Raw genomic sequence first — 26,085 nt, 5'->3', positions numbered from 1 at the left:
TCCCAGGTGTGCACACACGGCGCATTGAAGAGCAAGGCTGCAGGGACAGCACATCACGCTGTGGATTGACATGAAAGTTCAGGGCTTGAAAAAGCAAAGCAGTGCTTCAGGGCACAGAGCAGAGGGTGTGGACGAGCACCCCCAGCTGGGGCTCAGATACAGACACCAGGGCCCCGAGCCTGGCACAGCCCAGCTCCAGCTCCAGCAGGGACCCCACGGCCACTCGGAGCCGTGAGATGGACACCACTCAGTCACCGCAGGAGCTGAGATCCTACTTTTTGGCACACATCAAGTCAAAACTAATGCGAGCCAAACATCTACCCACGCACCAATGCCACAATTATTACGTTCTTTAAATAACCACCATACGCAGGGATTATCCTCTCTCGACCAGGGGCACAATGGTGTTCAGTTTGTAGAGAACTACTTCAATACAAATTACTCTTATTACTTCGCACATAGTCTAGAAATGCAGTAAAATATCTAAATTTTAATCCCTGACTGTAAAGTATTATGCAAATGAGATGCAAAGCTAGATCAGGAGTTACTGGACATGTCACCAAAGACAGTTAGACTTCAGCATTGGAATATGCTAAGAATCAACTTAATAAAATAAACAAAATAGTTTAGAGAATTTTCATCATTTAGGTAACACCGTTTTACCCTGATGCATGAAAAAAATACTATTAAATTAACTCCTCATTTTGTCTGATCTGTCACTTCAGCTCCTATCAGTACATAAAACATTCAGTGTTACAGCAACAGCTGTTCTAGAATAACCTAACTGGCAAGCAAAACAGAAAAATATTAGTAAAGCCATCTTACCATACAAGCCATTCGTTACCATACAAATAGCTAAGTCACTACATTTCATGAACCATAAGAACTCTTTATTGTCATTATTGAATTATCAGGAACCACCATTAAATTTAAAACATAAGCAAATGGATTTTTTTTTATGTTACATAAATTCCTTATGATATAAAGCAAACCAGCACCATTCATGGATATGAGCCAGTTCACACCCGCCAAGGACATAAATGTGGCCATCCCTACACCCCTTTAATTAGTTAGCTCTCCATCCAGTACTGCCCGGGCACATGCTCTTGACAATATTCTCCTGGTAGTTTTTGTGACAAATAATATCATTTTGTGATAACTGGATTCAACTATTCTCTAATTTTTGTCATCCTTTCAATATTATTTCTGGTTTTCGTTGTCATCTAAATAGCATAGTCATCAGGCTTCAAATTCCCATTATCCAGCTTCTTCTATTATCTGCAGCTTCAGTAGTTAATGCTATACAAACAAATTCAATACTGCCAGTGGTTTTGTGCAATTATTACCACTAAACAAAATAAGGAGGAGAAAAAATATATATATATGAGGAGCAAATTAATCAAAATAGAGACTTTAGTCCTTAATAGCCACCATCTAATCTTATATTCCAGAACTGGAATGAAAACACCCCACAAAAACCTGGAAGAAGAGCATTCCCTGCCATCTGGGGACCACCTGCAGAAATAGAGTCCCGAACCTGATAAACCTGGTCTTTGCTACACCAACAGTGATCTCCTAGCCATATTGGTGACTAACCCCAAAGCCCAAAGGTTGGACTGTATCAACACCTTCCTTATACCACACTCAGTGCAGAGTTTCCAAAGCAAACAGTATTGCTGTTTGGCCAGCTTCATGAGCATATCACATCCGAGAAAGCTGTTCACGGGGTTTATGCAGTTGGAAACATCCCCATTTATCCCTGTCCAGCCCCTACCTTCTGTTGGAAGATTTTACCAAAATCAGCAGGTCTTCTTTTGGAGTATAGCAAGTTTCTGAGACAGCAGTTCAATGAACCTGGAGTTTAGCTGAACAGATAAATCATCACTCCACTTTTAAAAATCTTTAAAGAACATGGAGGATGGAAAACAAGCTGAATTTTAGGAAATAAAAACTCAAAGCCCATGCTGAGTTCCTACCAGGACTGGAGTCCATGGGAAAGCACCTCGGTAAGAGCTGCCAACCTTCCCCATCCTCAGCAGCAGGAAGGCAGCTCTCCTCCCATGGCCTCTCACTCTCGTCAGAGCTGGATTCCTGGAAGTGCCACAAGACCTTAGGTGTGTTTTCCAAAATTTTCCATTTTGAATTTTTATTCTATAAAATTCAGCCTTACTATTTAATTTCTAGCCATTCCAAAGTTGTCAAGAAGTGTCAGGATATAATGGTTTTTTTTTTAAAAAAAAAAAAAAAACAACTCTTTTTTTTTTTTTTTTTCCCCAAAAAAAGTTTCATGGTAGATCTGCTTAATCTTAAATCCAAATTAAGGAAAGAATTCAAGAGGTTTTGGTCTATAGATGTTCAGTGACAAACTCATCAAAAAAAACAAACTCCCCAAACAGTTTCAGAAAAGAGACTTCTAGTTGTCACACGTACAACACAACCATCTTCAAGGAAAGTTAGGAGCAATACAAGAGAATGAAAATGGGACCATATGTTAATTCTTTAAGAGAGCTTTGCTCTGACCCCTAAGCACACACTGTTTTGTAATCTACCCTACACACACAGCCTAGAGGGCCCAATTCTGCTGCTCTGCAAGTATCTCCCAGCCCAGGGCACCAGCATTTACTTGATCTTAACCAAAACATAGGTTCCGAATTGCTAAAAATTCATCACTGGCTGATGGGTGATCAAATGAAACTTCACCATCTTGTCAAAAGCTAGGGGAGAAGCAGGAGGGACCCACCTGCAACACTGTTCTACACTTACTATCCCAGAACCCCTTAAAGCACAGGCATTTGACTTGAGTCCCACTTTTTTTTTTTTTTAAACCTTCCTTTAGTCCCCAGAATATGTCAAAGCCTCAACATCACTTTTTCTGAAACACCGTAAAGAACAAGCAGTGATTGGTGTGCAAATTGACAGAATTTTAAAGAGGAAAATAAATAGGATGCTAACAAAGTTTCCAAACAACAACCCTGCCGAAGGTCTCAATAGAAAACATTTGTTATGAAGTAATAAGAATTTGCATAATTTTGGGGAATACTTTGTTTTCAAAGTAATTCTCTTTTTCACCTGCTTAGGACTTGACCATGTATGGCTTCAGTTAAGTTTTGTTGATGGCGGCTCATGTTTAACCAACTGTTTTTAATTTACAAATTAAACTTGTCAGAAGTAGAAATCCTTCCCTTGGAACCCTTCCAATATGTCAAGAATTAATTCTAATGAAAACGGCATTGCCTAAATGCAGGATGGCCAGTTACTTACTTTATTTACACAAAGTCCTTCTCAGTTTCTTTGATAAAAGCAGCTAAATCTTTTTCCTCTTTCATGTTTTGTCAGCACTTGATTCCTTTTGTCCCCTGGCTATTTGCCTAGCTGTGGACAATAAGGCAGGAAGAATAGAAGCAGATTGTTGGAATGGCCCTCAATAAACCTAATTATGACATGTTGACTGCACTCACCATGACATATTCAGGAGATCCAGGCTTATTCAATTACCCTTGCCAGGTTTCTCTTTCAGACCTAAAGTTATCCTTTGACTGTTTGTATTTCTGAACAGTATTCATGTTCATTGTGAAAGAAAATCCCCTGGACTTTGAGGGGTTTCTAAGTTGGTGCTGTTATTGTAGCTAATTTTTATTAACTGAATGATAACATGATAAAGAAATAGACTTTTGTTATGTAATAAGAACAAATCAGTGTGTGCTTAAAGTTACACCTTCCTTTCCGTCCCACCCACCCCCCACCGGAGACTGACAGCACCCATCACTGGAGTTAATAAACAGAGCCATTTTCTCGACGTGTGCTTAAACTTCGGTGACACCGTGCGTAACCTCACGGCAGAACCCGTGGTGGAGCAGGATCCACACCGTCACACCGCTCTGCCCCCAAAGCCTCCTCCTCCCCAACACCCAACGCCGCCAGCCCCTCAGCTTCCCACCCACACCTCTCCTGCCTGCAACCATTTCTTCCTCCGTTTGAAACAGCGGAGGGAAAATTTGCAATTAAAAATCGGGTTATAGGTTGGGTGGGAGCTGTTCAGTCGGCGGAAGGACTGTGCCAACTGCTCCTGCAAAGAAGCTGCATGCCAAGCGGACAAAAGTAGGGAAAAACGAAGGGATGCCTAATGGAGAGGGAAAAAAGCAGCCCCCGATCAAACTCAGTTCATGCGTCAAGCAGCTCCAGAAGAATTAATATGCATGCCTTCATCCCAAACCATTGCTCGGTTGCAATCAGCTGCTTTGTGCTGTGCTGTCTGCTAGCTCCGAACAGCTCCTAGGACTCTAAGTTAACGGAGAGGCTGTGGAGCAGACTGGGAAAGCCTTAAAGACGTAGCTTGAAAAGGCAAGTGATCCAATGCAAAGTGACAGAGTACATTTATCCACTACTAACGCTTCACAGGTGGGGAAAATACACTGCTGCAGCAAAGAATGAGCACTTTTATTGTTTGCCGTAGCAAGCTTTACGTCCAGGGCCTGACCCAGCGGGGGATGCCAGCCAGCGCCACAGCCCTGTGAGCAGCCGCGGAGCTTTCGGGCACTGCATGCACAAGGCACGCAGACAGCAGCAACAGGAATTGCTTCTTCACTTCATTCTAGGAGAAGCAGCCAACGTCCCTGCTGGACTGACTGGTCTGCAAACCAGTCTGAAAGAAGAAAAGTGAAAATACCGTTTTTGACATTTTCTTCACAGTCAGTCCTCTGCAGGACGTTTTTTGGAGTGAGAAATTCAGGTGCCCAGAGAAGTCAGGTATCTTGACATTTGTTTTCCTTCTGGTTCAGAACGTGGATCTGAATATGCCTCAGTAACAGACAACCTCTAGGGGAAAATTCTTTCTGAATACTTTCACTTCATCTCAAAAGCAGCAGCAAAAGAGGAAAAGAAATCATACTTTAATCTTTGTTTGCTAGGTGTAAGAGTCAAAAAATTACAATGTTAACGAATAAAAATATTTAGCTCTGTAAAAAAAGTTGAAATAAGTGATTTTATGTAGACTGAACTCTTCCTTTCATTTTCTCCTGAACAAAACATTGCCATAATTACTGTGATCTGACAGTTTCATTCTCAATGAATCTGCATCTTCCGAACAGAAAACTGAGCTGAGATTTCCTGATCAGCACAATCTCCAAATAGTATTTAGGAAGACAATAGCACAAAATATTTCAAAGGCTATTAACAGTGTTTGCATGGAGTGGAGCCAGAAAAGTGTCTTAGAGGATATAGCCTAGTTTACTAAATTATCCATCATGCAGAGCATATGCATAGGGTTGGGTTTTGTTTGAAACTTGGTTCTTTTTCCTCTGTAATTTGGAGACCTTAATGGGTGTTGACAGCAAGTCCTCTGAACAGCAAAAGGAACTTTTCTTAAAATATACATGAAATCCTCCATTTGCATCCTTTTGCTAACTAATAGAAGCAGCTACAGCTTTGCTGAAGAGGTTACGAACGTGCCCCTCAGAACAAGGACAAGTTTTTTCCTCTGGCTGCACCAGCACGGTGCCTGGTCAGACTCAGCTCTGCCCTAGCTCCAGCCTCCGTGTGTCTGTACTTCTGTACACGTGTGTATGACATGTGTGACACCCAGGGAGCAGAAGGTACCGAGCATCACCGAGCATGGTCTGTAGGATTTGTTACCAGCGCATTCAAGGGACGGACGAACAGATCAACACATTCATCAGGCTAAAGTGTGCTTTGCTGCCTTACAACAAAAATATATTAAAAGTGTCCAGAAATCTCTCAGAGTTAGCCTGAAACACATGTATTCTAAATTCCATACCTTTATTCTATTTCATTATATATATTGTTTTAAAGATCTTCCATAAACATCAACTAATATTCACAGAGAAAAAAAAATGTAGAAAAAAAATATCTAAAGCTTAAGACAGACTCCTATTCCTGGCAGTAGAGCCAGAAAGAGCCCTCAGTTATTCAGACTGGACAGAAGTGTCTGCATGGCCAGATTGGGATCTCAGCTACACTGCTGGAAATCAAGGGGTTTCAGTAAAGGAACAGCTCTGATTTGATGCCAGCAGCATTAACACCTGAATCTGGTTTTAAAACATACTCCGTATTATGGCATTTGCTCCTGCCAGTTAACCTGAACATCTGTGTGGAAGCAGATATGTTCAATGCCTCAGTCCATTATTATTTCACAAGATCAGTAAGGTTCAGTCAATATCTCAAATTATCCTGGTTTTCTCTTTGTAACCTGTCAAAACGTATGAGGGTAAATTAAAGCAGTTCTCTTATTAAAATCAAAATTGGTAATGTACAGAAACATACAGGAAAAAGGAGGTGGCAGGGGCTGAATCTAAGTACACTGACCCTGCTGCTGAGCTCCTCACACAGCTCTCTCCCCAGTTAAATCAAAACAGAGCCAGATAAAGTCCTGGGTACTTGGACAACATGAATTTGTCTGTCATTTTCAGGGTTTTTATTCCATTTTGATAGGTGCAAAGGTGCATCCCACAGGTGCTTGTGGCACCTACTCCACGAGCAATGAGCATCTGATGAGCAGCAGCAACAGAAGAATCTCTCCTGGTCCTGAACTTTTCGCCACCTCATTTTCTGGAAAGCTGCCAGTGATTTACATTCAGAAGAAAAATGTGGGTGTTTTCATCCTATTCAATTAATATTTTCCTACCAGGGATGTCAAAGGCCATTTTATAAAAATAAGTACTTTGGATACATACATAATAGAGGCATGATCCTGTTCAGAAATGTTATATTCAAATAGCAAGAGCTGGAAAAATAACTTGGGTCCTACTTACATGGAACATTTTTGAAGTCTACAGTTCTAAGCTCTGTACAGCTGATGCAAAACCCAGCAAATAAAAGCCACTATCACCCAATCCCCACTACAAAGGCTGCCAGCCCAGAACAGAACCAGAATCCAAGATACTCTTCTTTCCTTTACTTCTGAAAAACTAAAATCCCATTGACAATGCTGTACCAAATCCAAGCCTGCTGCCCCATTTTTTAGCTCTAATCCCTATTTATTCTTTCACCCTTTTTCCAAAATGGAAGATAAAATTAACTGTAATTGATTGTTCACAGACGTGATTTTCAGAGATTTAGATGCCATTATATTATCCTTTCAATACAACAAAAATTAAAAAAAAAAAAAAAAAAAAAAAAAGAATAGCACCATGCTTTTAACATTTATTACAAAATCACTCCCATTCAGATGGTTATTTTCCACAACTGCATCTACCTTTGTTCTCTGCTCCTTGCTGAATACAAATACCCTCGTTTGCTTTGCTGACTTAGAGCCTCACAGCAATGAAGCTGAACTTACCTAAAACCATCAATGCAGCGGTTACCCATCTTCTCTTACAGAGGTTTTTCTTGAAAAATTTTAATTGAAAAGTAGCAAATTTAAGCAAATCAACAACATGCCAACTTTTCTCAGCTACCTTCTGCCGACAGCTTCAAAGCAGCCCACAAATCCATCCACAAGAAGCACATTGCACACACAGCAAACATCGCTGCAGCTGCAAGCCGCTCGCTTTCAACCTAAACCTGAGAAAACCCAGTTTCCTTCAAATATCCTGAGTGATACCGAGGATGCCCAAGCATGTTTGACAGGCTTGAGCTAAGTGAAAGCATGCAAAAGGTATCTCCCACGTCATCTAGAAGTTTTGTTTTCCATTTCTGAAGCCCTCAGCACAAACATCATACGAAATGCTTTGCGAAACACAGCGCTGGCAGCTCATTCATAACGCCCGGCTCCTCTCCCGTGCTGAGCACAGAGCTGAGCGCAGGAGCATTGCCGTGGAAGGGCAGGGAGGCTGCACCTGGCTCAGCAGGACTGTCAGGACAGGAGCACAGAGCCTGTGCACCTACTACCACCAAAGCTGGCTGTTAAGTGCTTGCTGGGACAGCTCCTCCGCTTCAGTCCTGGGAAATCACAGTATCTGCCTCCTGGTAGGCATCCTTTTGTTTCTCTTCTGTGCCCATGCCTCCAACAAACAAGGACATGCCAGGCACTGCTGCTGAAGTGGCAGTATACTTGTTTCGCACGCCTCCAAACCACACCCCTGCAGGTAATGCTAAATTGCTGCCAAGACCTATTTGTAACCTGGGTAAGTGACCCTAGACTGCTGTACTTAACATCATGGAAATAAATTCTCAGGTAAAAAAAGCTTTCAAAATTCTCCAAACCAAACAATGGTGTAAGGTCACACTGAAGACCTTTCTCTGGATGTTTAAATTTAGAGTTTCTTCTTCCCATCACACAAGCAACCCCACTAGAAACCCTGAGGCTTTGCAACACATAGCCACAAAGTTCAGTGGCTATTTTAATGTACAGCAGTCAGAATCTCGGACTAATTACATTAAAATGCATTGGGGTAATTCTCCCAGCTGAAAGGCACTTTACAGCGTATGAAATGAGCATTTTATGGAGGCAGAGATTTGGATCACCCTCCCCGGGAGCACATCTAGCAAACAGCTTCCCCACACATCCAGCCCCATATCTTCCCAGCAAGGCAGAGGTGGAATTTCTGAGTCTCTTCATGAATAAGCAATAAAAGCCTTGAGATGGGACAGTGTAGCAGCTTCCAAAAAGGTGCATCGACTGCTGGGGACAGAGGTGGTTCAGCCTGGGCGCATCAGTTTGTGCATTATCCACTGCCTCCTCTGCAGGGAGAGCTGGCTCCTGGTATGAACAGCTCTCCCCATCTTACCTCAAGAAAGACCTGTCAGGAAAGAAAGAGCCTAGAGAGTTTTTCCTTTGGCCTTTGAAGTTCTTCCTTGGCTGACTGATGCTCGCCCATACATAACTGGAAGAAAAGACTGCCATTGTGCTGCTCTTTACACCAAGTGCATTATTCTCCAGACAAAAGCTTGCGAGTCTAACTTTTAAACACACCTCTCTTTAGGCTATACTGTTCCTAAACCATAAAATCTTTTTGTTCATTAAAAAATAGACAGCCTTTTCCCCCCTCAGGCAATCTACTCTGCTAGTTAGCTTTTTGCACTACTCTTTGCAAACAGATACCGCAGACGCACAGCAGTTCGCAGCAGAACAGCCAGTTCCCATCCTCAGAAATACTGCATTTTTCCCCAGTATAGTCTCCAGTCACTTACCCAGCCCAGCTTTAAACATGAAATACAACCACTGTAGGAGCTCGCTGGATTTGGACGAGACCTGGCAAGCAATCAGTCTCACCGAAAACATCTCCAGCATCTGGCAGCTCACTGCTGTTCGCAGGGTCTGTGCACTGGGTCAGGGCTGGGGGTTAAGCGAGGAACATGCTCAGCACCTGCCTGCTCTGCCTGGCTCTAATCAGTATTCCCCTCCCATGCCCAGGAATGCCAGAATTCCCCAGTTTCCTCAAAAAAATAACACACACACCCCCTCAAGGAAGACAGAGGGGGAAAAAAAATAAAGAAAACTCAAATAGTTTAACAAAATTTGGATCTTACCCGAAGGATAATGCATGTCTTGCTATTGACTTCAGTATCTCTTTGGATGTTTACGTGAAATCTCATATTTGACACTATTAAATAGAAGAATTCTGTGGTGTTAGAAAACAAACCCCACAACTTTATTGTTAAAAAAAAAATTGACTGCAGCAATGCCACTTTGCTTGAAACTCTAGCAACTAGTAACAACTGTTTTTGTATTAGTAGTTCCCAAAGTCAGGTCTCGCCTTAGTGTGAAAGTTGTACTGCAGTTGCACATCTGAAAACTTTTCTTTTTTAAGACCTGTTGACAAGTTCAAGCCAGTCTATCAACTGGAACCAGCTCCTCAGTTTTTGGCTCTGAGCTCCCTATCTTAGTCACTAGGCTATTGCTCTCTGTCAGGAAGAATTTTTATAAAAAATAGTACAGATTTCATTAAAAAAAAAAAAAAAAAAAAAAAAGAGAGAGAGGGAGAGATGAAAATCAAACCAAAACAGTCCATCTTTAACCAGTCTGTGTAACACAAAAAGCCACTACTGAGAAGTATATTTCTTCTCCAGGAAGATTTCGAAAGCTTATAGTTCTAAACTATAAACAATAAATTACAAACAATAAATACAAACAATATACACGTTTTAAACATACTTTTGTTGATTTTGTCTCCTTTTCTGCACAATCTATATTTCTATATTAAAAAAGGCATTAGTAAAACATCCATTTAAAAAAAATAAAATGTTTTAAGCAGCCATCTAGCAGTTACATTCTTCTAGCGACTGCAATAGCAACACCCAGTTCTAGCAAAGAAAACAGCCTGAGATTGCTGTGCCAGTCATAACCACATAAATTTAAAGCATTGAATATTTGCTCGGACCAAAGGCTATTTGCATATATTATTCAATAGATTTTCCACACCACATTAAAAAAATTTGCAGGCTATTCATACGCAGCCCAGCAAAAACTACGTACCACCAGTGGGTGTACGTGTAAACCCGGCATGGCTCAGGGCAGACTGAGGCAGCACCTCACAATTCGTTAACTTAACCCCAGACCGTAGCACTTATGGACCTGCTTTTGCTGTAAATAATAGTAATAAAAACACTAGAAGTAAGGAGCTGAGTCTCGGTCCATTTCATTAACAAGCACTCACCTGCTGCTGTGACCCAGGAGCTGTGGTATGGCTCTGTCCTGGTACTGGGTGCCCCCCAGTATGGGCTGTGGGTGCTCACTGCTCCTGCTGCGGGCAGCCCAACATCCCCTAGCCCTGCCACCCCCAGCCAGCAGCTTCCCAGGACAGGTTACAATCCTTTCTAGCCACAAAAAAATATGTTTTAAAACAACATTTCATCTGGGCATGCAGATCTGACAGATGAACTACGGCAGCTGGTGCTATACAACACTTTTGATTTCTGCATCCCAGACATTTGGAAATACCATTCAGTGCAAAAACCACCATTGTTCCCATTTCACGGGAAGGAATGCACGAAGAGGTAAGGATGCCTGAACCGGAGCAGCTGACACAAGCAGATATCCTACACGCCAGCCCCACCTCCACTGCACAGGCTGCCAGGATGCACAGCGATAGGAGAAAAATAAAAACAGCACAGAAAGCACAGCAATAAGAGAAAAAAAAAAAAATAAGAAAAGAGCACAGAAAGCAGGAGGCAGCTGCCTCTTCCTGCACCAGGCAGAGGCATGGCCCCCTCCCAGCCGGCTGCAGGCAGAGGCAACGCAGGGCACGGCTCTCAGGAAGGCAGAGCAGATTGTACCAACTCAAACCAGTTCTCATCCAAACCAAACCCAACTCTTCTAGCTCTAATTTTCCTGTGACCACTTTTTTCTTGTTTGTTTGTATTTAGGGGTATCACTTACTTATAAACACATTAGTCACCAAGATCACTCTTTCCTACTCAAGACGGGTATAAAAAAGCTCCCTTGTCCCACCCCAAAGATGAAGAACCACACTCACCACAGCCCAGTCAAAAGACTGTTGAAGCCTATGGAAAGATGCCTTTGGCAGCCCCTTTCCCACAGCTGTGGGAACTTCAGCAGCAAACTAGCACCAGCTGTGCAAGTGGGGGGAGCCATTTAGCCCGGCATACTGGGACCTAAGGCAGCCACTCAAAGAGCTGAATGTCCCCAAGTGCAAATACCACCTTCAAAGCACCACTGTGACCGCAATGTCTCCATCTAGAGAACACAGCAGTCCTGTGGAAGCTTCAAACTTTGCGTTAAGAAAATTAGCATCGCTTATAAGCATCCCAGAAAAGGGCAGAGGAGGCAGAGCAAGGAGCAGCCTGGGCTGGCAGTCCGGGTAGCGCAGCCAGCCCTGAGCTATTCCTAGCTCACCTCTCACACATTAAAGCTGAAGGCACTCAGGGAAGCACAACGGGTCTCATAACCAAAGGTCCCAGCTCTGCAGAACGTGTTTAAGGGGCACCCAGGGCACACCACTCCTCAACCCCCCTGTGGCTGAAGCTGGAAGAGCAGCGTGGAAGGAAAGCCAAGGGCACCCAAAGGAGAGCCACCATCCGGGTCGTGCCCTCCCCGTGCCTGCTCCTACAGTAGTGACTTTTCTGCATGCTAACACCTGCTACTGGGAACAGGTGAGTCGCTTGTCTGTGCTCTGATCACGTGGAGGATCTCTTTTTTTTCCCCTTACAAATATTTTCTAGGATATTTTAAAATTTATGTTTAACTACCATTATCTGGATTCAGATACTAGATGTATTTAGGGCTCGTTCAATACGTGCTCTGAATCTTTTTGCCTCAGATATACTCTCCCAGAGCTGACAAGTCTGTTCCTGATGTCAGATTAAGAGAAATATTTATGCCGTCAATCATCGCTGCATCTTTAGCACTGCCAGCACAGGAGAAGTACGGCAACTTTGAGTCCTGGCTTGTTTTAAGTCCTCCCTTGGCCAAGGAACTTCTAAGAGTCGGGAGAAAAATCCTCTTTGTGCCTGTCATAGCCCTGGATTTGACAACCATTCAAATCGGAGCTCCTGATTCCTTTCCCAAAATCTCATTTGCTGCGTTGATTAGGATCAAAGGTTGAGGGGAGGAATGCAGTTTAGGAAGAAAGAGAGTGCCTCCCTCCCCTTGCGATAGCCTTCAGCCAGTGAGGAGCCAGAAATCAAGCCAAGCAAGGCGCTCTCTCCCTGCCATCCTGCCGGCGCTGATGGAGCAGATTGCTTACAGAGCTGCTCCAGCACGGGGCCAGGTTTTTTGTTTTTTTGTTTTGCTAAATCATGTGTTAGAAAACTTTTAAGTGCAGTTCGCTAAAACAGCTCTTTTTAATTTGCTCTGCTTGTAATGCTTTATTTTAACTAGGCCTACTAGCCATGTCACATCTCTTATTTAGCAGCTGAGGCAGACGCTTCGTGCTGTGATGTCTTGCTAAGCCAAAGTGAGCGAGGTCCCTCAAATCCGAAACGCAGTGGGATCTTCCTATCAGGGCCAACTTCCACCCTGAGTAACCGGCACAGCCCCGCTGAGAGCAGGGGGCTGTTCAGATGGAAATGACAGTACAGTTTGGCCCCCAGACCCTTTTTTAACGTACACTGAGAAGGCAATAAGATGAACAAAATGTCTGCTATACGCAGCCATTTTGCAACTTTTGCCAGAAGCGATGCTCCCGAGCGCCTGTGGGGCCGCGACTGCCCAGCGCAGACACACAGCACACACCTCCTGTCAGTCCTTCTGCGGGGCAGGAGAGGTGGACAAGTCACTCCTTCTGTGGGATTTTCAGAAGGTCACACTGAAGTACCCAGCACACAGGTCTGACGGCTCCGAATTTGTTAGAAAACAAACTGTGGATGCTAAAGCAACAGGCTTTTGTGTGGCTTTCCACATAGTTGTCAAATATTTGAGTGTTTTTGCCTGATCCCATCAAACTGAAAGGGAGCAGGTCCAATCAGCTGTGCTACACCAGGGACGAACCCACAGGGCTTTTTCCCAACTGCAACATTTATGGTGCGATTTTTTTAATAGATAACTGAATCGCCCCGATTCCTAACTGCTCGCTTGCTGCTAGTACTCTCCTGCTCTGCAGATGTTGGCAGAGCACAGCTGAGCCCCGTACCATGTGCGTAATTGCCACCGTAAGCACCAAGAGGCTGGAGCGTGCCGTGCCTTGCTCTGCACCGCACGTGTTACGGAAATACTTGTAGACCTCCCTCCCCCCAAAACAGAGCGCCAAAAAGGTTCGGTGCCTACTCCCTGAAAACATCACTGCTCCTTGTGTAAATAGTCCTGGGTTGATAACTGCTCCAGATTTGGTGAAGCTGTTTAAAGCACTTGTGCAAGGCGATCCTGCAGGATGGTAGTTACCCAAAGTGGTCCCTGCTGCTCCGGGGATGCTCATGGACCCTCTTGGTGTCACTCACACCCCAGCTGCAGAGCCATGATTTATACCTTTGATAAATGGAATTCCTGCAGTTTGGGAGATTTGGGCAAAACAGACACTTGACAGGATTACATTGTGAAAATAGGCAAATTCTGCACTTCACTTTCTATTTCCCCACTCCTTTAGCTAAACATACCCCCCCCAGCTCCATTTGTTGTGTGTGTTTGATTTTTTTTTCCCCAAACCTCTCTTTTCCAAAACCAAAGCATTTTGCTGCCCAAGGATGCAGAGAAGCCTGACTTCCACCTGGCTCTGCCCGGGAGCTCTCTCGCCGCTCAGCCGGAGTGGAAGGGCTGGGTGAGCATCAGGGTCCCCCCTGCCCCTCTGCTCATGCTCCAGCCCTGCAGCACTTCAAACGAAGGAATTGCTCCTTCAGGGAATGGGACATGCTCCGGCACTGCTCCCTGCCGCCTGCCTCCTGCAAAACCTGCCCCTGGCCATGTGCACCTTGCTGAAACATGGAGCAACGCAGAGGGGCTCTAAGTCCAGGCCAGTTACACCGAGCATGCTGGTGCTACTGCCCCACAGAGCTCCATGGACTACACATCGGAAAAGCAGAGTAATTCGGCCAGGAGACTGTCAAGGTTATTGCTTTTCTGTGTATGGAGCAGATCCTGACTGTATTGGCATGAAAAGTCCTGCTCATTTAAACCAGGTGGATGAGGTTTGACGGGGGCTGAACACACTGCTTGCAGAAATGCCAGCTGCAGACAGTTCGTCCCTCACACAGCTCAAACCACAGTGATCTACGTGACGGTACATCTGATAAAGAAATTACTACATAGTCATTTTGGGATCAGGAATCCAACACGAGGCGTGCCATAAAGACAAAACCCCTTAAGACGGGTCCATATAAGGACTTGTGCGTGACAGAAACTTGGGACATGCTTGGCAGAAAGGTTACATCCAGGCAGATACCCATAAAAACAAAACACCAAGAGGTGGAACACACATCACTGTCCTCACTGCAGCTCTCCGCTGCGATGAACATGTTGAGTCTGTGCACTTCAAGGAAATTTGTGCCTAACCTGATTTCAAAGAATTTTAACCATTATTCTAGGGCAAGATGTCTTCTAAAGTAGCTAGGCACCTGTGAAGTAAGTGCTAGTATTTTATTTAGACGAAACAAAAAACAGCGTATTTAAGAAAGGGAATGAGAAACCGGTGACTTAAAATAATAATAATAATAAAAAAAAAAAATTAAAAAATCCTTTTCAGCTTTTTACTCTGCTGCTTTCACTACAGCATGAGGCTCATCCACGTAAAACAACTGTGAGACCAGGGGAGGCTCTGCAGCTTTACCAGGCTTCTTACCACTGCTGCTGAAGCTGAACGCCTCTGTTCAGAGGTGCCCGTGGAAGCAGCGGGACCTGGACCTGATGCTCACAGCCCCCCAGTCCAGCCGGAATTCCACGGCACAATTACAAGCCAACGTAACACATCCCCGCTGCGCAGCCTCTTGTGCTGAGGATGCGGTGGAGCAGAGTTTGCTGTCTCTGAAGTAAGCAGAGCTCTCCGTACGGCAACAAGGAAGCGATTATTCTCGAGCACTCTCGTTGCCTGTCAGCACAGCCTGGCCGATCTGACTTTTCCTCCCCCTTTTTTGGGGGAGGGACAGCACAACTCTCCTGCCTGATGCGAGTGGGGACTGTAAAATCAAAACTGGGGAAAATGCACAAAGAAATGCTGCCAGCTCGTTTGTTTTCCCCCTGCACCGAGAGCCCAGCCCTGAGAACTGGCAGGCTTCTCCAGCTCCCTTTCTTTCAGTGGCAGCCCCGGACCATTTATCTTTCTGATTTGGTGTAGAAAAAGAAACTGTCTGTATACTACGCCCAAAAAAAAAAAAAAAAAAAAAAAAAACACATGAGACTAAATCAGTTTCATTAAAATTCCATGAAATACACAATTTTTCTCCTGTTGTTTTAGTAAAATTTCTGTGCCCTTTGTACTAAAACCAGTGATTCACACAACTACAAACCCAATAATGCCAAACAAAAACCCTCCACAAAACTGCAGGAGCGTACAGTGAGTACAGGCAACAGCCTGGGCGAAATAAGGAGTCCTCTCAAATTTCACATCTCATTAAAGACAATTTGGCCATTAATCCATACGGTTTTAGGAGCAAAGAAGGATTTTCCAGGACAGATAAACTGAAATGATCCTCCTTTGATCTCCGAGGTTAAGAATCAGTTACAATGGAAGATGAACAACACGGGGCAGGACTACTGGCCTTTTTATCTGCAACAATGGCATCAGCAAACAACTACTTAATCAATATTTGGCCAGGGCCACTGAAAACTTCCTTTTCAAATTTTAATTCCTAGTTGTAAAACAACTGTAGGGCAACCAGCAAGATAAGACATTAAACTGACTGCTTAATTGCCTTTTACTGTCCTGCTAGTTATATATGCACATCCTTAATCGCCCTTGAATCTTTATTTACCGGGATGAATAAATGACCTGTCGACAATCACATCAAACTCCACTAACCACGTAATCTCAGCGCGCGACACACTAACTCTAATGTGCCCACAGTGAGTTTTAATTTCATTACGTTTCACTTTTTTTCTAGGGAGAGTGATTTAAAGTGAATTAGTTTAACAGCATGGGGCAGGAGTACTCCAGGGCAAGTGAAGTAAAACGAGGCGCTCGCACTACGCCGAGCAAGGTTTGTGGTGAGCTGTGTTACTGTACATCATTTTTATTAGCCAGCAAGCTCAGCGTTTGGGGAGCACTTGGAAGTATCCCACATTTTTATTTATATATTTTGTTCTCTCTGCAGCCACATATGTTTGTTACATAGGATTTAAAGTGACATTTACATGGAGAAATCTGCATTGACTGGGTTGCTCTGATTTATTGCTTTGCGTTTCACTCAATTTCTTCTTAAATTAACCAGAGAGCACTTTGTAGTTCTGCTTCATTTCCCAATGCCGTTTTATTACACAGCCCTGGGGACTCGTGATAATTCATCACTATCAACTTTATTGGCTCCCCTCATCTAAACCCCGTTCCAGCCCTTATCAATAAGTAAACCCAATACAGAACTAAACCTTCCCCAAGTGTTAGATAAAAGCGGCGTCTTGGACAGATACAACAGAAAATTACCAGTTGAAATTGGACCCCAAAAATAATCTCTTCTGGGGATTTCATCAGCGTCAATTTTTACTTTCAGCATTAATTTCTAATTAATTTTTTATCTAATTAAAATCGCTGCCTGGCTGCCTGCTGATACCATCGCTACCTTTGTGCGAGCATGGCTACAGAAATCCTCAGCTCGACGAGAGTTTTGCCGGTTTCGGTCGGGACTGCAGCCACGCTCGCAGTCAGCCAGCAGTTTCTCGTAAGAGAAGAGGACGAATTTAGGCCCCGCTGCTGCCTGCCCCAGCCACGTGAGCAGCTTTACACACATGAATGGGCCCTTTCAATGGCACTCCTCGCTGTCCCTCGCATCTGATGCTTTCCAACCAACCTTTTTTTTTTTTTTTTAAGAGTTGGTTGGAAACAGAAGTGCTGGGGCCACCTCCTGTCATCAGAGTGGTTCCAAAGAACATTTGTCAGTATGGTGATAGGTACTTATATATAAATAAATAAGTATATATATTTAGGGGTCTGATATGCAAGCCTATAAACCCAACTCACATCCCAATCCTGAGCACTTCCCTGGGAGCTGCAGTTGCTCAGCACATTAGAAATCTGCTTTCAAGACAAGGCTGAGCTTTACCATGCTAAATTCCTACTGTTGTCAAGGATTTGGCAATCGCAGCAGAATCCAGAAAGCCAAGGATACAAATCATGGTTTGGGAGCAAGTCCATTCATTTCCTGCCCCAGTCTTTCCAGAACGACACTGTCTAGGTTTAATCAATTATCAGTTAAGATTTTCAGAACAACCCAATCGGATGCAAACTTGGGTACAAACTCCAACCAGTGTGTGTGAAACTATCCTGGTATTTGCTAAAATAATATTTGTCTTTGCTCAGGGTACAAAAGTTTAGAAAAAAGGGACAGGATGTCCCCGGTTGTGCTGCTTGAACAGCTAAGGAAAGTGCTCCCGAGATGGCAAACCATGCAAAACCAGCAGAGAGATCAGGATGTCAGCAGGGGCTGCTGTGGGATGCGGGGAGCCTGCGCCTTCCCGCAGCCCCTGCTCGCCCCGCTGGTAGCAACCTGGTCCAAAACACCACAGCCCCTGGCCAGGCAGGAGCAGCAAACCCAGGGCCACAGTCCAGCGATGAGCCCTGTGGTGATTTACTTTGTGCAGCACCCGGCTTTTCTGCCCGCCTTGAGCCAAACCCTGGAGCCATTGGGGAGTTTTTTGTAATTATGCACGATTTCCCCACCAGCTCTGAGACCCCGAGAGGCAGAATTCTGCTCAAATCGGAGGAGCAGGTTTCTTCGACCTGCTGGTGACCAAACATTTAACTTAAAACACTGAATGCCAGGCTCAGGAAGGTGCCTGCCTGCAGTCGCCATCCCCACATCACCCCGGAGGCGACCCTTCAGCAGGGGATGTAGCAGGGGCAACACGTGGCGCTCCTCAGACCTAAAACCCACCGGTACTTGACATGGCAAGGACACCCTGGGAGGGGATGCTGGAGCAACACCACAGTGAGCCCAGCATCAAAACCCCAACCAAAGCACCAGGCAGCCCCCGCCCTGCCCCACGCCTTGCCGTACAGCGGGGAGCGGGATGGCTCCAACCGATATCTGGCGCCTGCGTGTCAATCCCCTCCCTTCACAAGCTGCCTTTATTAGTTTAGCAACCTAAAAATAACCGGCTGCATGGTACTGACCAAACCTAAACAAAACATCTGCAGGCCCGGCTAGCCCCCGCTACCCTCCAGACCATGTGCCACCACTTCAAAGGCCGCGCATCAAGTCAGTAATTGTAACATTGCATCTAAATATTTAAGCTAGGGGCTGGTAGTCGCGTGCCCCATTTACAGCCAGCATCTGTCCTCTAATTCCATTACAGTACAAAGCAAAAATGTTTCCCAAAACTCGCAAACAGGAAAAGCATCGCTCTGCTCGAGAGGCAGCGGCAGCTTGAACTTTGGAGCTGCTGAGCGGGGCTTTTGTGCTGAGGTCCTTCTTCTTCTCCCCCCCTCCGAGCTCCCCGCATACACGCACAGAAATAGGGGTGGTGCCGAAATTGTATTAATGTGAGCCTCGGGCACACAGAAAAAAAAAAAAAAAAAAAAAAAAAAGAGAGAGAGAAAAGAGGAAGGGGAGGGCGAGGGGGGAAGGGTTTGGTCCGAGATGAAAGTCAGAAGGAAATAAAGGAGGCAATTTAGTCGGCTGTAGCCTGAATTGCTCTCAGTGCAGCCCAGGGTAGAGGCTGGGGATGAGTAGGGCCCTTTCTGGATGGGCGCGCATGACTGGGGGAGGATCAGCCGGGACAGGGCCCGGGGGCCAATTCCGCCGGGCCGGGAACAGAGGCCCCCTTTGAGGCCGGGGGACCCCAGCGCCAGCCCCGTCCCGTCCAGCGCCGCCCGCTCGCAGCGGCCCCGAGCAGCTCCCGGCCCCGTCCTGCCAGCGCTGGAGGCCGCCGGTTTGTGCCAGAACATGGCAGCAGGAGGCACGGGCAGCTCCCCGTCTCTGAAAATACAGCCTGATGTGCCTGATAGCGCAGGAGCTTCTCTTTTGTGATCGTTATTCACAGCTTAAGTGGTTAAGAAAAATATATCAGGCACGCAGAAATGCAGATGTGCTGTTATAGGGAGATAATCTCACCGATCCGCACTATGACAGCCAGGCTTGGCTTTAAACACACACCCGAAACCAGGGGAGAGGACGAGACGGGCAGAAATGCAGAAACGCAGCAGTGCAATGTCTGCCAAGGCGTGTGAGAACAAAAAGTTTAGGTGCGTGTAAATAGGGGCTGAAACAGAAACACAGCAGGGCAGATGGAAGTTTACCTACGCTCACGTCTGTGAAGATCAGAGGGAGAAAGCCCAAGCCACGTGACGGACTGCTTCTGTCGCACATTTAAAATGTATATATATCACATTTCTCTTCTCCATGACCCCGCTCTGCTGCAGGAGCTCCCCAGCTCCCGCACGGTTACAGCCACAGCCCCACATCCCTCCCTCCCTCCAGCCCTACACAGCCCCGGCTCTCCCCACCTCGCCCACAAGCAGGGGACATCAGCCACCCCCAGCCACCCCGTGGCTGTCCCCTTCCCTCCAGTGGCCAGGGCCCCCCAGCCCTGCAACCACAGCCACAGAAAAGGCTCGGGCACGCCAAAACCCCACGCTTTGCTTTTCTCACTCGGACGGGTGCAGTGCTCCTGCCACGGGCGCTCAGCACTGAGCTGCCCTGCAGGGTTGTACCACGCGCTTCAGCAGTGACACCAGGGACCCAGGGGTGCCAGCCCGCCTCTCACGTGCCGGCTGGGGCTCCAGGCCCTGCACACAGGCAGCCAGGATCCTGCAGCACCCACATCCCTGGCAGCACCGCCAGAGATTTCAGTAAGAGGGTCGGGCAGTCTGTGCAAACGGCAGGGCCCAACCTGAGGATTTTATAGACAAGAGTGAAATCCTAGCTCCTCCACTGGTCACAAGAGTTGAAGCAGAACTTCTGTTTTTTGTTTTTTGTTTTTTTTGCCAGATACAGCCAGAGAGGTGGACTCATTTTATGTTTTTTTCTTGCAATGAGCTTTCCAGCATGGTGTCCCCACAGCACCATGCTATGCGCACGGCAACAAATCCATCCTGCAGCAGCTCTCCCACTGCAGCACCCCGGCCACCCCAGTAACAAGCTTAAGGAACAGGCTGACACCCAGGCAGGAGTCAGCAGGAGCCTCCCTCCCATCGCCAAAACCTCCCCAAAACTCAGGGAACAGACCAGATTTGAAGCCGCTGTTTGCACAGAACTGCCTGGCCCCCTTCACCCAACAGAAACCTGTATGCACAGAGATGGGACAGGGCTGTGCTAGCCTATCTACTCCGGGGGAATTTCGCCTCTGACTGAAGGAAGAAGTAGCAAAATATGCTCATTATGGCAGCAGAAGGCAAAGGAGAGGTACATGGAGGGCTGAGGGCAGCCTCGGCACGGCAGCGCCCGCGCTCCCAAAACCAGCTGGTGGCAGGTCAGGATCCCTGCCTTACAGAGCAGAGTCAGAGACTGTGAAGATTTTTCTGAAGTAGAGGGGTGGGTAATATTGATGATAATATTTTTTCTCTTGCTGTCTCTCTTAATTACTCTGCTCCATAAAGCTGGGGTGTTATCAAGGTTCCCTACCTTCTGGTTTTAATCTCTGCAGAGAAATTCAGGAAGGCAGCACAGCTAGCTACTTCACAGCTGAGGGCACCGCGTTCAGCCCGTTTTCCCTTGGTGCACATCCCTCGGAACAATTCTCCGTTGCAGGAGGTACTGGGGGAAGCTGTGACACGCCATACAGGGGCAGACAAACCGTGCCTCCTGGCCTTAAAGTCTGTGCCTCTGTCAGCATCGCGTGTGTGTGTGTTACACACACCCACAGACACAGAAGGCAAAGTTTCCCCGAGAGCTTCAACAACTGCCTCGGAAAGTAACTCTGGGAAATGCTTTCAGGTCCGTTCCTACACTACAAGGGGACACCCTTCTTTTAAAGAAAGGGTTTCAGTTGTCCTCTCGAGTGGCGCTCGGCATCTCCAGATGTCTAAAAACGCTACAAACATTTTGTAGGTAAAACCAGTTACTTTTTCCACGGTGGAGAGTCCATAAAACTGCGTGGAGCATCAGCTATTAGGGGCTCATTGAATAATTCATCCCTCATTGCAAGCCCATAATGTCTTTTCTCGGCCTTTTGTGGGGCTGTTTTCTCTTCTTTTCTCCTTGAATTATAAAAAGGTTGCCTTCTTTTGTTCACATCAAGCTGCTGCTAGCTGAAGCTTTGTCTGCGCAAAGCCAAAGTGTGAGTTTCAATGGACTCCCCCCTCTTTGTTTTCCAAGTTCATCTCCAAGTGTAGATTGTGTATAGAAGGCCTTCTTTGTAAAAGCTGGAAAAGTTGTACAAATGTTTGACCAGCTCATTTGCTACTTTTGTCTCGCCTTCTCCAGCGCCTGTGCCTGTGCCGGGCAGCCCCAGCCCTGCCGCCCGGCCCGGCCCCAGCGCCGCGCTCCGCCGGGGTGGGCACCGCCGCCGCGGGCAGCCCCCTGCCCACTCCCGGCCCCCCCCAGCCCCCTCCCCGAGCCGTCCTCAGCCTTCCCAGCGCAGCCGGGACGGGGGGCGAGGCTCCGGGCCCTGCCCGCGGCTGCAGACCCCGAGCAGCTGCAGCCTGGCGCTGGGCTGGGGCTGGCAGCGCGACCCCCGTCGCCCCCCGCCGGGCCGGCTCCAGGCTCCCCCCCGCTGCCGCGGGTCCCTTCGGGGGCTCTGCCCCCACCGGCGGACCGGGGCCGGCTCGGCACGGCTCGGGTGCCCCGTCGGGGCCCGCTCCTCGCCCCGCACGCCCCCCGGGTGTACCTCTCTCGCTGAGGATGCCGTCGATGCTGTGCTTCGCCTTCTTGTCGCCTTCCTCCGCCTCCTTCCTCTCCAGCTCGGCCTCCTCCTCCTCGCCTTTCCCGAACTTGCTCCGCAGGATGCGGCTGATGGAGCTCACTTCGGGGGGAGCGGAGAGCTGGCACCGGGCCGCCCCCAGCCCCGAGGAGCCGAGCCCCGCTGCTGCCGGGGGGCCGCCCGCTGCCCTCCCGCGGCCGTTCCCACCGGGCACCGCTGCCGGGCCGCCCCCACCAGTGGGTTTGTCCCCGGGGCGCGGACAACCAAAAAACCCCTCCACCACCCGGCTCCCTCCTTCCAGCCCCGGTTCGGCGAGCCCCCAGCCGGCCCCAGCCCGGGGGAGCATACAGGGGGCCCCGGTCGCTTTTTTAATTACCCCTCTCCCCCCTATCCCGGGGTCCCCCCGCCGCCGGGCCGCCCTCCCCGCACCGCCCCGGGGCTGCCCGTACCCGAGGGCACCGTGTTGCGGTCGCACACGCCGTCCTTCAGCAGCTTGTCGCGGATCTCCCAGCTGAACATGCCGGCGTTTTCCCGCTTGTATTCCTCGATTTTCTTCTCCACGTCCGGCGTCGTCACCTGCTTCAGTAAAGACAAGGCGAGCGGGCAGGGGTTGTGCGGCCGGGGGCGGCGGAGGACCCCCGAGGGTCCTGCTCCCTTTACCGGGCACGGCCCCGAGCGAGCCCCGCTTGTGGGGCGGGCGGCTGGAAAAAGGGGGGAGCATTACGGGTAACAGCGGGCCCATTTAAGGCAGCCCCCCAGGAACCCAGAACTCGCCCCGAAAACCGCCGGGGTGAGACGCAGGGGAGGCGGCCGCGCTGCACGGGCTCCTCGGCCAGACCCATCCCGGGGAGCCGAGCGGGCAGCAGCGGAGGAAAAGTCGCACGATAAATAAATAAAGAGGTCTGAGCACCGGGACCGACACGGAGAGCTTTCTCCGATCGCCTCAGAATTTTTAAAACGAAACCGAGCTCAAACGAACCCGAGATGTCCCGGCTGGGAACAGCCTCTCGGCCGGATAACGCGCTTGGAAAAAATCGCCGCCGATTGAACGCCAGAACAGAAAGTTCGGGGTTTGCTACTTTGGAAGCAACAAAGGGAAAAAAAATCTACGGGGCAACTTTCAACCAAAAATAAAATAAAAATAAAAATAAAGAAAAAATGAAAATAAATAAATAAATAAAAGAAAGAAAGAAAGAAAAAAGAAAGCTTTGTTTTGGAGGAAACGAAAAGACAAAACGACGGAAGAGGCAAACCCTGAGACAAGTTTCCCTGTTTGTGCTACCGTGAGCGCGAACTTTTAGCCGTATCACTATAAATACACGCAGCTTGGGAGCAAACAGAAAAATAAAGGGGGCAGGAGAAGGCACCGCAGCCGGACAGATAGCCGGACAAACAGCCAGACAGACAGGGCACTGCTGCGATTTGCAGCGCCCCGAGCCGTGCCCAACCCCACCGAGCCCCGGCGGCCCCCCGAGGCTCCCCGGCCGCCGCACGACTCCAGGGCGAGCACAGCACTCGCTAAACACCCCCCTTCGCCCTCGTTTCGTTTCCTTTTTTTTTTTTTAATATAAATATTTTTAAGCATTTTCTTAAATAAAACAACGGCCAAAGCCCAGTAACAATCCCCGTAAAGGCCGGGACTCAGCAACAGGCAGGGCCGGGCGCACCCCGCTCCCCCCGGCCCCGCTCCCGGCGCATCGCGGCTCGGCCCCGTCCCGCTCGGGCCGTGCCAGGGGGCAGCGGGGCCGAGCCGGGCCGTGCCCAGGTTTTGCCCGGCTCCGGAGGGGCTCACCTTGGGCTTGCTGCCGCCGATGGCCCCCGGCCGGATGGAGCCCGTCTCCTGGTACCTGCAGAGAATTTTGGAGACGCAGCCGTGGGACACTCGCAGCTGGCGAGAGATGACACAGGGCCTTATGCCATGGTGGGCCATCTCCACTATCTTGTGTCGGATATGGTTGGGTAAAGGCCTGCCATTGATAAACACTCCTCCGAGCTGATTGACTCTGCCCTGGCCTAGAGGAGTAGAGACTAGAAAAGGAGGGGAGGGGAGGCAGGGGGGGGAAACGGCGTTAACGTCTCCTTCGGATCCCGCTGGCTCTCTTTTTGCCGTCGCTTTCTGGAAGGCAACTCGCCGCCCCCCCCCCCCCCCCCCCGAGCCGCCCCGCAGCGCACCCGGAGCCCCGCCGAGAACGGGCCGGGCCGGGAGGCTTCACCTGAGCCCCGGTGCTGCCCGCAGGCCGTGCTCCGGCCCGCCGGGAGGGCCACCAGCCCCCGGGGGGGGGGCACCCAAAAGCTGCGGGGACCCCGCCGAGCGGGGCCGGGGGCTGCCGGCCGCAGGACGGGGCGCGCACCGCTGCAGTGCCGGAGCCCCTTTCGGCTCCGCCAGCCGATCTGCGTTTTCCAACTTTTTCCCCCGCTCCCTCTCGCCCGATCGCCGCTTCCCGCAAGGGCGGCGGGGCTCCGGGACCCCCCCGCGTCCCCCTTCCCGGCTCCCCCCCGCCGCCGGCCGTCGGGGCAGCCCCGTCCCGTCCCGTCGCGGTGCCGGTGCCGTCCTTACCTTCCAGCGGGAAGCCGCTGCGGGGGTAGTTCTGCCCGGCCCCGGGCCGCATCATCCTGGGGACGGCTCCGGCCAGAGTTGTCATCGCGGCGGGCGGCCGGGGTTATATCCAGCGGGCGGCCGGGCCGGGGGAGAGCCGCGCTGTCGGGGGGTCCCCGCCGGCAGGGGGTGGGCGCTGCCGCCGGGGGGCGGGGAGGGGGCAGCTCCCCGCTGCCCCTCGGGCACTGCCCCGCACCGGGAGCGCTGCGGGGGCCGGGCGGGGGCGGCGTCGCTGTGCCCGGTGCGGCGGGGAGCGGCAGAGCGGGGCCGGGAGCATTTATCGGCTCCGGCCCCGGCGCGGCTCCGCGGCGGCACCGCCGCGATTGGCCGCCTCCGCCCGGCCCGGCCGCGCCGCCCCAGCTGATTGGGCGACGGCCGGGGCTCTCCCGCATCGCCGGCAGCGTGACCGGCACGGCACGGCCCGGCACGGCTCGGCTCCGGCACGGCACGGCTCGGTGCAGCCCGCTACAGCCCGCTGCGGCACCGCACGGCTCGGTGCAGCCGGCTGCAGCTCGCTGCGGCACGGCACGGCTCGGCACGGTGTGACACGGCTCGGCACGGCGTGGCACGGCACGGCACGGCCCGGCTCGGCCCCGCACTGGGCTTCCGTTAGCCAGCACCGCGGAGCCGCTCCGTGCCCCGACAGCAGCCCCGGGGCCCGCTGGGCTCCGGGCGGGGGGCGCAAGGCCCCGCCGCCCCCCTTCTCCCTCCCTCCTGTTTATTCGTTTCGCCCCGCAGCCCCTCGCCGTGCCGAAGACGCCTCCCGGGACCGAGCGGTGCCACCGGGCCCGCAGCGGGAGCTGCCGTCGGGGCTGGGCGGCAGGAGCGGGCCGGGGCCGCGGGGTGCGCGGTAGCGGCGTGTGCGGGGGGCTGCGGGCGCCGTGCGGTACGGCCTTACTAACGAGCGTTTGTTCCCAGGAATTTATTGTAGTATTCAAACTAAACTGCTGGAAAAATAAAAGAGGTAAAGTCTGCCTCGGAGCTGAAGTGACCACAGCAGGATATGACGCCAGGAGTGTTGTAAAGACTGTCTGTCCTTAAAGAAGGTACTATTGTGCGCGGCCTTTTATTTATAACTTGGTAAGTGCCAGCAAACTCGCCTCCTTTACACTCTGAAGTGCCAGCCCGGCTTTCCACAGCGCTCTTTATTTGCAATAGTCTATTCAGCAACTGTCACTCCCGAGCTTCAAGTTATTCA

General features: G+C 49.4%; 1 protein-coding gene across 3 annotated transcripts in view; it reads right to left on the bottom strand.

The window, feature by feature from the left end:
* PAX3 (paired box 3) overlaps positions 1 to 24,979 on the bottom strand; it is a gene marked incomplete at its 3' end in the record, with an annotated part of 75,695 nt that extends 50,716 nt beyond the window's left edge. For 2 of the 3 annotated variants that reach the window (XM_084292433.1, XM_084292435.1), the window contains exons 1-4: positions 24,849 to 24,979; positions 24,084 to 24,319; positions 22,741 to 22,870; positions 22,259 to 22,393 (exon numbers count right to left, since the gene is read on the bottom strand). In XM_084292433.1, the coding sequence (XP_084148559.1) occupies positions 22,259 to 22,393; positions 22,741 to 22,870; positions 24,084 to 24,319; positions 24,849 to 24,933 (586 nt within the window). In that variant the 5' untranslated portion in view covers positions 24,934 to 24,979. The remainder of the gene's footprint in view (positions 1 to 22,258; positions 22,394 to 22,740; positions 22,871 to 24,083; positions 24,320 to 24,848) is intronic. The other variant, XM_084292434.1, reaches the window with a different exon arrangement.
* Between the last annotated feature and the right edge of the window lie 1,106 nt (positions 24,980 to 26,085).

This window comes from Netta rufina, assembly GCF_964035555.1.
Source record: "Netta rufina genome assembly, chromosome: 9".
Classification (NCBI taxonomy): domain Eukaryota; kingdom Metazoa; phylum Chordata; class Aves; order Anseriformes; family Anatidae; genus Netta; species Netta rufina.
Note: the sequence above shows the minus strand (reverse complement) of the source record. Positions and strands in the feature narration are given on the sequence as shown.